Source organism: Arachis ipaensis, chromosome B02, assembly GCF_000816755.2.
Source record: "Arachis ipaensis cultivar K30076 chromosome B02, Araip1.1, whole genome shotgun sequence".
Classification (NCBI taxonomy): Eukaryota; Viridiplantae; Streptophyta; class Magnoliopsida; order Fabales; family Fabaceae; genus Arachis; species Arachis ipaensis.
The window spans coordinates 106,233,546-106,243,268 of record NC_029786.2 but is presented as its reverse complement, the minus strand read 5'-3'; the positions used below and the strand labels follow the sequence as shown (position 1 = coordinate 106,243,268).

General features: G+C 34.3%; 4 protein-coding genes across 12 annotated transcripts in view; 3 read left to right on the top strand and 1 right to left on the bottom strand.

Moving 5' to 3' along the window:
• LOC107628012 (agamous-like MADS-box protein AGL80) overlaps window positions 1-1,618 on the top strand; it is a 2,106-nt gene extending 488 nt beyond the window's left edge. Inside the window, exon 2 of the mRNA XM_016330816.2 lies at window positions 60-1,618. Coding sequence (XP_016186302.1) covers window positions 60-1,019 — 960 coding nt within the window. The 3' untranslated portion in view covers window positions 1,020-1,618. The remainder of the gene's footprint in view (window positions 1-59) is intronic.
• LOC107626312 lies at window positions 1,397-4,551 on the top strand. Its single transcript, XM_016329170.2, has 3 exons — window positions 1,397-1,725; window positions 2,556-2,732; window positions 4,264-4,551. Exons 2-3 carry the CDS (start codon window positions 2,581-2,583, stop codon window positions 4,337-4,339), a joined length of 228 nt encoding a protein of 75 aa, XP_016184656.1. The 5' UTR covers window positions 1,397-1,725; window positions 2,556-2,580; the 3' UTR covers window positions 4,340-4,551.
• LOC107626311 (dihydroneopterin aldolase 2) lies at window positions 5,406-6,782 on the top strand. 8 transcript variants are annotated; one of them, XM_021116631.1, is made up of 3 exons: window positions 5,406-5,540; window positions 5,842-6,046; window positions 6,414-6,782. In XM_021116631.1, the coding sequence occupies exons 2-3, from the start codon at window positions 5,850-5,852 to the stop codon at window positions 6,628-6,630; spliced, it is 414 nt and encodes a 137-aa protein (XP_020972290.1). In that variant the 5' UTR covers window positions 5,406-5,540; window positions 5,842-5,849; the 3' UTR covers window positions 6,631-6,782. The 8 variants fall into 8 exon arrangements, with proteins under 8 accessions (XP_020972290.1, XP_016184653.1, XP_016184654.1 ...); XM_016329167.2 differs by having other exon boundaries at window positions 5,408-5,540; window positions 6,429-6,782; XM_016329168.2 differs by having other exon boundaries at window positions 5,421-5,540; window positions 5,839-6,046; window positions 6,429-6,782.
• On the bottom strand, window positions 6,767-9,683 carry LOC107626310 (L10-interacting MYB domain-containing protein). Of its 2 annotated transcripts, none has more exons than XM_016329163.2 (5): window positions 9,534-9,683; window positions 8,281-8,627; window positions 8,060-8,192; window positions 7,569-7,951; window positions 6,767-7,478 (listed from the first exon to the last, which is right to left on the bottom strand). In XM_016329163.2, exons 2-5 carry the CDS (start codon window positions 8,617-8,619, stop codon window positions 6,891-6,893), a joined length of 1,443 nt encoding a protein of 480 aa, XP_016184649.1. In that variant the 5' UTR covers window positions 8,620-8,627; window positions 9,534-9,683; the 3' UTR covers window positions 6,767-6,890. The 2 variants fall into 2 exon arrangements, with proteins under 2 accessions (XP_016184649.1, XP_020972287.1); XM_021116628.1 differs by lacking the exon at window positions 9,534-9,683 and adding an exon at window positions 9,288-9,501.

Below are 9,723 nucleotides of genomic sequence, written 5' to 3'. Positions count from 1 at the left end.
CATATTATGATTAATAATGATAATATGTTTAATATTTTAGAATATTTTCTTAATTTCAGATGGGTCGTGGAAAAACGGTCTATGAATGCATCAAAAACGAACGAGAACGTAAAATTTCTTTCATGCAAAGAAAAGATGGAATCATGAAGAAAATTTCAACATTTTCAAAGTTATGTAAAGTTGAAGCTTGTCTAATTGTTTATGGAGATGATTCTTCTCGACCAATGACTTGGCCACAAGAACATTCAAAGGTGCAATCCATCATTAAAAAGTACGAGGTTCAAAAGAATAATGAGACACACCCCATAATCTTTGATGAAGAAGAATTTTTCAAGAACAAGAAGATCATGATTGAAGCCGAGATTTCTAAATTGAGAAAGAAGGTATTCAAACTCAAATATCCTACCATGGATCCAATCTTTACTACCTTAGATGGGAACCAATTGATGGAGTTCATTGCTTTGGTGAACACTAAAATTAAAGCTTGTAAGAAAAGAATTGACATGTTGAAGGAGAGTAATCAAGATAATGGTAGCAACTTCAATGTTGACCAAAATCAAAGTCAACTCAATTTCATGAACAACATTTCTAATCATGATTATGCTCTTCATCATGATAATTTGGTATATCAAACTCAAAACCCTAAGTTTGATCCAAATGTTACTTATTTTGTGGCAAAGAACAATGGGATGATCATGGATTCTATTAGCCAAGTTAATGTGTCTCTAGATTGTTCTACTACAAATCAAGTTGCGATTATGAATTCTAAAGAAAAGAATGTTATTGTGGATTCTACAAATCAAATCAGTGAAGATGGTGATCTTATTAATTGGGATGATTTTGTTGAGGTTGAGAATTGGATTGATCAACTTCAATATGAGACTGATTTAAAAGAGATTCTTTCTCATCAATCTCAGAATGTGCCACAATCTTCACAAATCTTGCCACCAATAACAATGGATGGATTTTTGGCTGATGAGAAGAACAATGACCACCAATTTCAACCATTCAACATGTAAATGAAGTAGACTAGAGTTGCAAATTGAAATAAATATAGTTCTAGTGTTTTTTTTGTTCTTTTTATTTGTTTATATTCTCTTAATTTAGCAAGTATGTTATTAACAGTGTTGACTTTGACTCATTTATATAAATATTTATAATTTCGATCAACAATTATATTTTGATGATAGTATTATATATTCAAAGTCAAGATGTTTTCACTATTTTAAAGCAAATCATTTTTTTTTTTGTTAACAAACCATATATTTTCCTAGCTGCAAATTTATTACCAATTTTTTTGATTTTTTATCATATTTTTTGGATCTGATTAAAGATACACACTTTCATATAAAAAAGCCCAAGACTTTGAACCCAGAAATTAAAATCCTAATTGAACAAAAAAGAGGAACAATTGCTCTCACTGTTCTCACTCACATTCCCATAACCAAACGAGCAGCAAAATCAGAGAAAACACCATTCCTTTCTTTCTCGGGTCCCCACCTTAAAACCTTTCATCACCTCCTTCTCCTTCTTCTTCTTCTTCTTCTTCTTCTTCAGCTGACAGATACAAAGGACCGAAGCCAAAACGCGACTTCCTTGCCCACTGGGTATCCAAAAACGACGACGTCGTTGCACCCTCCTTATATACGTTGGTGCTGCCTCCCTCTTCACCGTCCTCCTCAATCGCGCCCTCTCCCGCATTGCTCCCGTCGCCGATCCCGGCAGGTGATATCCATTATTTTTCACCTCCAATCTCCATCTCTTAGTGTCTTATTTAATCAATGAAAATGTATTAATTAATTTTAAAACGGAAATTGAGCTCCGTAATTGAGGGTTTTAACTTGAAATTGGTTGATGTAATGTCGAGGAATGAAACAATCCAAACCCTCATCTAACTTACTTTGAAATTTCTAATTTTCTAGCTGATCATGTTTAGTTTAGAGCCTTGTGTTTGATTTTCCGTCAATTATAAGTGAGAAAGTTTTTTCTTTGGTTTTCTATGGCTACAATCATGGCGTCTTTTATTCATCCATTTTAGTGGTATTAGCCAATTATTTTTACCGGTCCCGGATTTTACCTTTTAACTATCACGACGGCGACCACGCTCCCACCGTCTAGGGATAGTCACAATGGAATGTTAAAAATCAGGGAGGGAGAAGATTTTTTTGGGGTTTGGTTCGGGTGGGTTGGGGTTGTGGGTTTGGGTAGGGTTTTCGGGTTTAGCCCAGGACAAAAACGACACTCAAAATGGCAAAAATATTCCAAAAATAAAAACATAATTACATAATACCGCATGCATAGTTCATTAGTTCTGCTTTGGAATTTTACTCCTGGAGAGGGAGTGATAATCACAGCGACAGAGAGGGGTAGTTTGAATTGGGAGGCCGGTTCGGGCGGGTTCTGGATCGGGTCTGTTCCGGATTGTGGGCCGGGTGTGTCTGGCCTTCACCGTGTCCAAGAGAAAAAACGCTATTTTGATTTTCTCTCCTCACTGCACTGAAAGTAGCAGCAACAGCAGCATAAACATCATAAAAAAGCGTTTTTTTTTTCTCCAGGGTGGTGAAATCCTTCGCTATTATTATGGGTTTGACGAATTTCGTGCTGACGGTGGCTGGTGTGAGTGCGGTGGTGCTTCTTCTAAGGAGCGACGTGAAGCAATCTGCCAACATATTCAGGCGCAACGTTAAGCACATCCGTAACTGGCTCGAAGAAGAAACAGCTGCTTCTTCCAAGTGAGTCCCTTTTTCCCATTTTTTCTCTGATTTCCATCTGGGTACTTGTTTATTCTCGTCAAGTTTTGATCTTGTGTTCTGGGTTGCTTCTGTTTTTAGTTTTTCGGTTGATGGTTTTGTTGTTGAAATTTTTCGTTTTTGGGGAGTGTTAGGGTTTACGGTTTAGGAGTGGGATTTGGATAACATAGAGTGATTGGTTGGATATTGGAATTCTGAACTTGGAAGCTTATGTTTATGGATTATGTTATTTTGTGTTCAAAGTTAGCTTATATTTGATTGTAGAGAGTGAAGTTCTATCATCCTTTCATAGAGGGAAAAATTGATACATTGCATTGATTTTCAATACAACGTTGTATTTTATTATTAATGAAAAAAAAGATGTTGGTTAGTATTGGGTCGATAAGGCAAATACACAAGGAAAAATATTGGTCATATTACATCTTCATTTAAAGGAATTTTACTCCTAAAAAAATTAGGTGGAGAAGGCTAAGCTTTGGCCTGGAGTAGTGAATGGTATGGCGGTTCGGAAATCCGACCTTGCGGGTGAGGTTTGTCTAGTAATCAGCTCACTTTTGCTTAGCTAACTACATTTATGTTAAAATCTGCTTATATTGAGAAAGCTAGAAAGAATTGGTGTCGCTTATCGTAAGTAATCATGCCTAAGGCTAAGGGTCTTGGATTTTGATGGTACTAGCATTGTTAGCATATGGATGACTAACTATGGTTGTGTTAGAATATGTTCCTCTAACCTTTTTGTTTTTCTCTCTTTAGGGACTGTTACTTGTTTATGATACATTACAATGGTGTCGTTTTGATTCGTGTAGTTAGCCCTAGATACAACGGGAAAGAGCTTTCTCTGTAATGCATTTTTTATTTCTAGAGCTACTGCTTTCCCACTTTGAGAAGTATATTTGATCCGAGTGTTTCTCTTGATGGAAAACTGCATGTTTAATTGGTAGTAAGACCAAAAACAACAGTGTCGAAGATTGAAATCTAAGTATCATAATATAAATGAATTGGATCAATGCTATTTTCCAAATAAAACACCTAATCCAGAATATGTCGGGGAACATACCATGAACTTAGCTTTGATTTATTGACTTGGTTGTTAAGCAACTACTGTTAGAAATAAAGGGAACTTGGTGCATAGGACTCTGATCTGGTGGATTTAGGGAGAGTAGATATTTGTTGCCTTATTCTTTTGTGTAGAGAGGCTATTTCTAGGATTTGAACCCATAAATAAATACTACTAGAAATAAACTTAGAACTATTGATTTGGTTATTAAATTAGTAAGTCAAAATGTATGTTATGAATCTACCAGAAAATAATTTGATGGCTTTTTTGTGATTTGGAATTGCACTTCAAAGCATGTTTGTCCTAAACCTTAAACCTAAACTTGTATATCTTCATTTTTTTTTTTTCTTCTTATATTGCAACGTTGACATAGGCGATGCTTATTTATTCTGTCGATTATACATAGATTTAACAGATTTTTCAGATTGTAATATGTTCTTGCAATCCTTTTTTCAGGGAAATGCAGAAATCTGCAAAAGAATTGGAATCAAAGGTGCCTCCGAAAGAGACTCCTAAGGAGGACAAGCAGTAGATCTTTATGCAAAGTGATGGAGTTTGTTTAGTGCAGTTGTTCCTTTTTTTGTTTCCCTTATACACTGGGTTCTTATGAATGCATGTTTTTTTGTTACTAAAATGGATTCATCATCTATGTCTGTTGATATAAAGTATGAACTCTTTCAGACCCATGTTTTCTCAATCTCATATATACATATCCATCAATAACAAATTCATAGTTATTCCACATTTCTACATTCCCATTTAATTTTAGCAGATTTGTTTTTGAATTGAATGACCATTTCAGGATGTTGATTTAAGTAAATCTATGTACCTCCAAAATGAAGAGCCGTAGTAACGGTTTCGCCGTCCCGTTATCTGTGATCTTTCTGTCTCGAGTTAGGAGCCAAACACTACCTTGTTGGCACCATAGTCAAAATCAAAATTTTGAATTAGTTTTGATGTAACAATAAGATTGCTATGTTTAACTTTACATTACTTGAAATGCATGAGTTAATCTTAGAAACAGAGACTCTACTTGCTAGTTGCAAGAGTAAGGTTGCATTTATTGTTAATGGTGTTATTGTATAGGGGTTTTATTTTTGGCTCCTAATATAGAGTTTGTTGAAATCACAAATACAGAAATATCAAAAGACAATGTCACTGTCATTTTTTCTTATTGTCTCAGTAGAAATTTTGTTTATTTTTATGTTTTTCTCATTAAAGAATGATATTTATGAGACGATTATCAAACAATCTTAAAGTTTAAATAATAATAATAATAATATATAATAATCTTATATTTTGTAAAGTATAACACTAACTTCTCTTATAAATATAAACAATAACAATATTGATTAGTATAGTAAATCAAAGAATATTATGTGTACTATTATTTAACATTATTATTGATCAATATTATATATTGCAAAAGTTCTAACTAGTGCGTATAGACAATGATTAAGAATTTAAGATTTCAAAATGATTTTATTTATTTAATAATTGATATCAATATTTTATATATGACAATTGGTATTTGGTAGGATTTTAATCATCTTCATTTCAACAACTACAAATTAATAATAATAAATAAAAATAAAAAAGTTAAAGAATCAATGTAAAAAAATATTCTCTTTATCCACCATGGTTCCACTACAATAAAACATCTCTTTTCTTTTCTCTTCTTTCATATTACAAAGCAAACAAACGAACAAGGTTGTTTCCTCTGCTTCTCCAAGGTAACTAACTATCTCTAAATGCTTATCTCTTAATCATGTAACCAAACACACACATGTGAATTCTGCGTTTGTAATAGATTAACCAATTTCTTGAGTTTAAATTTGGTTTTGCAACTGTTAAGAGATATATATTGATAGCATAGGAAACATACACAAAGATTATCACCATTCAAATTTGATTGGATTCAATCTCAACACTAATAAGAATTTAGGATTATTTTGTAATTTTTCAACATTGCATTGAGGAATTAGGATTATTATTGCTCAATTCAGTGTTAGTGTTCACCTTTGATGATAGCAGCAACAACAATGGAAACCGAAACACTTATGAGGGGTGACAAGCTCATTCTGAGGGGAGTAATGTTCCATGGTTTTCATGGTGTGAATCCAGAAGAAAGAACACTTGGTCAGAAATTCTTGGTAGATATAGATGCTTGGATGGATCTTAGAGCTGCTGGTAAATCTGATAACTTGTCAGATTCAGTTAGCTACACAGATATATACCGGTCAGTGATAATTAACACTCAATCTTTTCATAGTTAAAATCAGAACAAGAATTGCTAATCCAGTTATCATGTTAATTATTAAATAAAATGAAGTGCTATGTCTTGTTTATGTTTCCAAAGTATCAGCATACTGCATTCTAATAATTTTTTTAGGGTTGAATAAGACTTTAGTTTTATAAAATGAGCTATTTATGATTTCATTCTGAAAAAGAATTTAATTTTGATGTACTTTGTCAGTATAAAGCAATTTTACACGTGCATCCAATTGCGCAAACACATGTTATTAAACGACTGTGTAGAACGTTTTACAATGTCAGTGCTTCAAAATTAAACTCATTTTGCATAAGTACTATGTTAATTTGTGCAGTATTGATGAATGCAGAATAGTAAAGGAAATTATTGAAGGGCCACCCCACAACCTTCTGGAATCAGTGGCTCAAAAGATTGCAAGCACAACTCTAACCAATCACCATCAGATATCTGCTGTTAGGGTTCTAGTTGGAAAACCCCATGTTGCAGTTATGGGTCCAGTTGATTACTTAGGAGTTGAGATTCATAGGTTCAGAAGTGATGTAGCAAACTAGAATTTAGTTTGATTTCAGTGCTGAATGTTTTGTAGCTCTAACTTTGTCTTTTCATTACATTGAACTTCCAATAATGCTTGGTTAGATAAGACTTGGTTGTTATTGTTTCAAACACAGAGACAGCTATGGTTTTAAATTTAATCTCTACTTGACTAATATATAAAGAAAAACAAAAGATAATTCCTTTAATTACAAACTTTGTTGGGGGTTAATGTGAACCTTCAAAGCTATGGCATGCTTTGCATGAAACTAACTTAAGTTTATGAACGAAGCTTTCTCAGTAACCATTTCTTTCTCAGATTATCATCCAATGCCATAAACATCCTTGCTCTTCTTTCATCTTCCAAAAATTCACATGCATCTAGTATTAGATCTTCATCCATGCCTGGTATAGCCTGAAGCACCTTAATAGCCTTATCTATAGAGAAGGTATCTTCTATCTTTGTTTGCTTTGTTAGGGAGGTAACTGCAACTGCCATGTGTTTCAAAGCTGCCACCATACCCTCGCCATCGTTTCTCGCCTTCTTATATTCATTTGAGGACATATTAGGTTGGAGCCTCTTTTGGTGACCGGAAATCTTTCTTCCTTCGCCTAAATGCAAAGGTTCTTTATCGGCATCAGGAAGAGGCTGAGATTTTCTGGTAGAATTATTTTCTGCACCAATATGCAATACTGTGTCATCTGCAATAGGGGGTGGTTCGGTATCTGGCATCGATTTCTTGCTGCCACAAGATCCCTCTCCAGAATTCAGTTTGCAATGCTGAGTATCTTCATTGTGACATAATATGCACATACTAGAATAGAAAGGCATGCTTTTAGTTCTATATATCCGGTAGTTGTGATGTACCTGCAAATATAATTGATTGGGCGACAGTATAAAACGAAAACATTCCAAATGAAAAGAACAAAATGAGGAAAAACACTTTCAACTTCATACCCTGATGCAATTTTCCCAAACTTGGTCATCAGCCACGACCTTCTGGTGCGCATTATCCCAGCTGAAGCCTTCTTTGCTAAGTAGAACATTTATGGAGAAGTAATGCCTCCTGAGGACAATCAAACGGTTCTTCAAGACTGCCTTACCACAATGACATCCGAATCTTTCATTGAACGAATCTGTCATGTCCACCCAGGCTTTCTTCTTGAACGAACGGCCAACCTTGTTCCCTTTATGCATCTGGTTCAGCATAAGTTCAACAAAGAATTGGTCCATCATTGGTGACCAGTCAATTTTACTTTGACTACAAATGATAGGGACAGTCTCATCGTCGTCTCCTTTGCCAGCAGTGGCTTGATCATCCAATTCTTTTGAGGCAATTTCTGAGACAAAATATGAGCTACTCTTCATAAATTATTCAATTCGGTGAATAAAGTTAAAATAAATTTTCTTTCAACCATACAATAATATTTACAGATCAATGCTTCTACCTTCATTTTCAAAACCTACATCAAAACATGAAAGGCTGTATCTCCCATCAGCAACTGAATGGCCAAAAATTTTGCACAGATCATCATAATAAGGAACAACTCTTTTTCTGAAACCTTGAAAATCAGGGTGAACCTGCAAATAGAAAAACACTCAGTTGCATGTAAAGACTAACCATACATTAGTGCTTGTGGAATATGTGATTGATGGACAATATATATACCTTAAGATATTCATCCCACGTTTTATCATCAGCTATTATCATGTTTAGTTCATGATCCCACCGAAATCCATTTTGACCAATAATCATTTTGACATCATTATATTGCTTCCTGAATCGTTTGTGACGGTTTTTCAATGCATCTATATCATACTTCAATCCGAATTTGCTGTTAAATTGTTCAACCATAACCGGCCATGCCTGTTTGCTAATGACTTTGCTGATTCTATTCCCTAGCTGCAGTTGAGATAGCAAAAGCTCAAGAAAATATTTGTCTTGAGATGGATTCCAATTAGCCCTCAAGCTATCCAAATTAACAGAAGAATCATTTTCATCCCCCATTTCATCACCTGCAACTCAAATGGATTACTATCTTAGAAGCATTAATAGCATTTCCCTAATTCTTTGCCAACTTAAAAAGATAAATCCAGCTGTAAAAAGTGTACTACAATGCATCAGTCATGACGACTTATATATCGAAATCTCCTCTCATCTTAGCACACTTGAATCTATTGGCAACACTATCATCAACCACAACACATTTTTCACTATGCTTTTCATAACAGCAATAATGTAATAACAACTATCCTTTATCATAAGATATGTGTTTAAAGTTCAAAAGATTTACAATCAAATCTCTTTTACTATTTTCATGTAAAGTAACAATTCTGGATAAATTTTGCTGGCATGATGCTAGAAATGGGAAACAAACCAAAAGACTTCTCAAGAACTGAACACATTCTAGTGAGAAGTGTAAATTTGAAACACTCTCTAGGGCCAAATTGGTTGGTAGAACTCATTCTCAATAATCAAATTCCATGGGCATGACATGATAAACAAACAGAACATTCAGGAAGAAATAGAGTTAAATTGCCAGTTAATTCAGTTAATCATTTATATGTGCACCCAACCCATCATCAATTTTCAGCTCAATGAGATAATAACATAAAAGTTAAATGGGTTGATCTCTGAGTTATTTTGATCTCACTGAATCTTACACTCTCACTCACCATCCATTAAAACCATTATACAGGCTTGCAATCTCAAAATAGGTCTCAATAACTCCAAGTTGGAATCTTTCTCTTATTCACATTAAAATTTTGAAGCTTTATCTACCAAACCAGGAACACAGATCAAAGGGTCATTCAGCAATCAATCAATTTCAACAATTTTTGACAGCTGGGATATTAATCAAAACCCTAAATCTCTGTTTGGAGGCAGAGAAAATGAGGGAAAATTTAGTAAATGGGACTTACAAAACAAACAACGGCGAGGAATAGCAGCGAGCCAAGCAAAGAAAAACGATGTCAGTTGCGAGGGAGCTTTCAAGTTTCGATCATTTGTTAACCAAACGGGAATAAAGTTATTCCCAAAACAAGAGAAAGGTGCTGTTTGGCTTAACTCTCTTTGAGCTTTATATATATATGAAAGAATTTCCAATGAGAT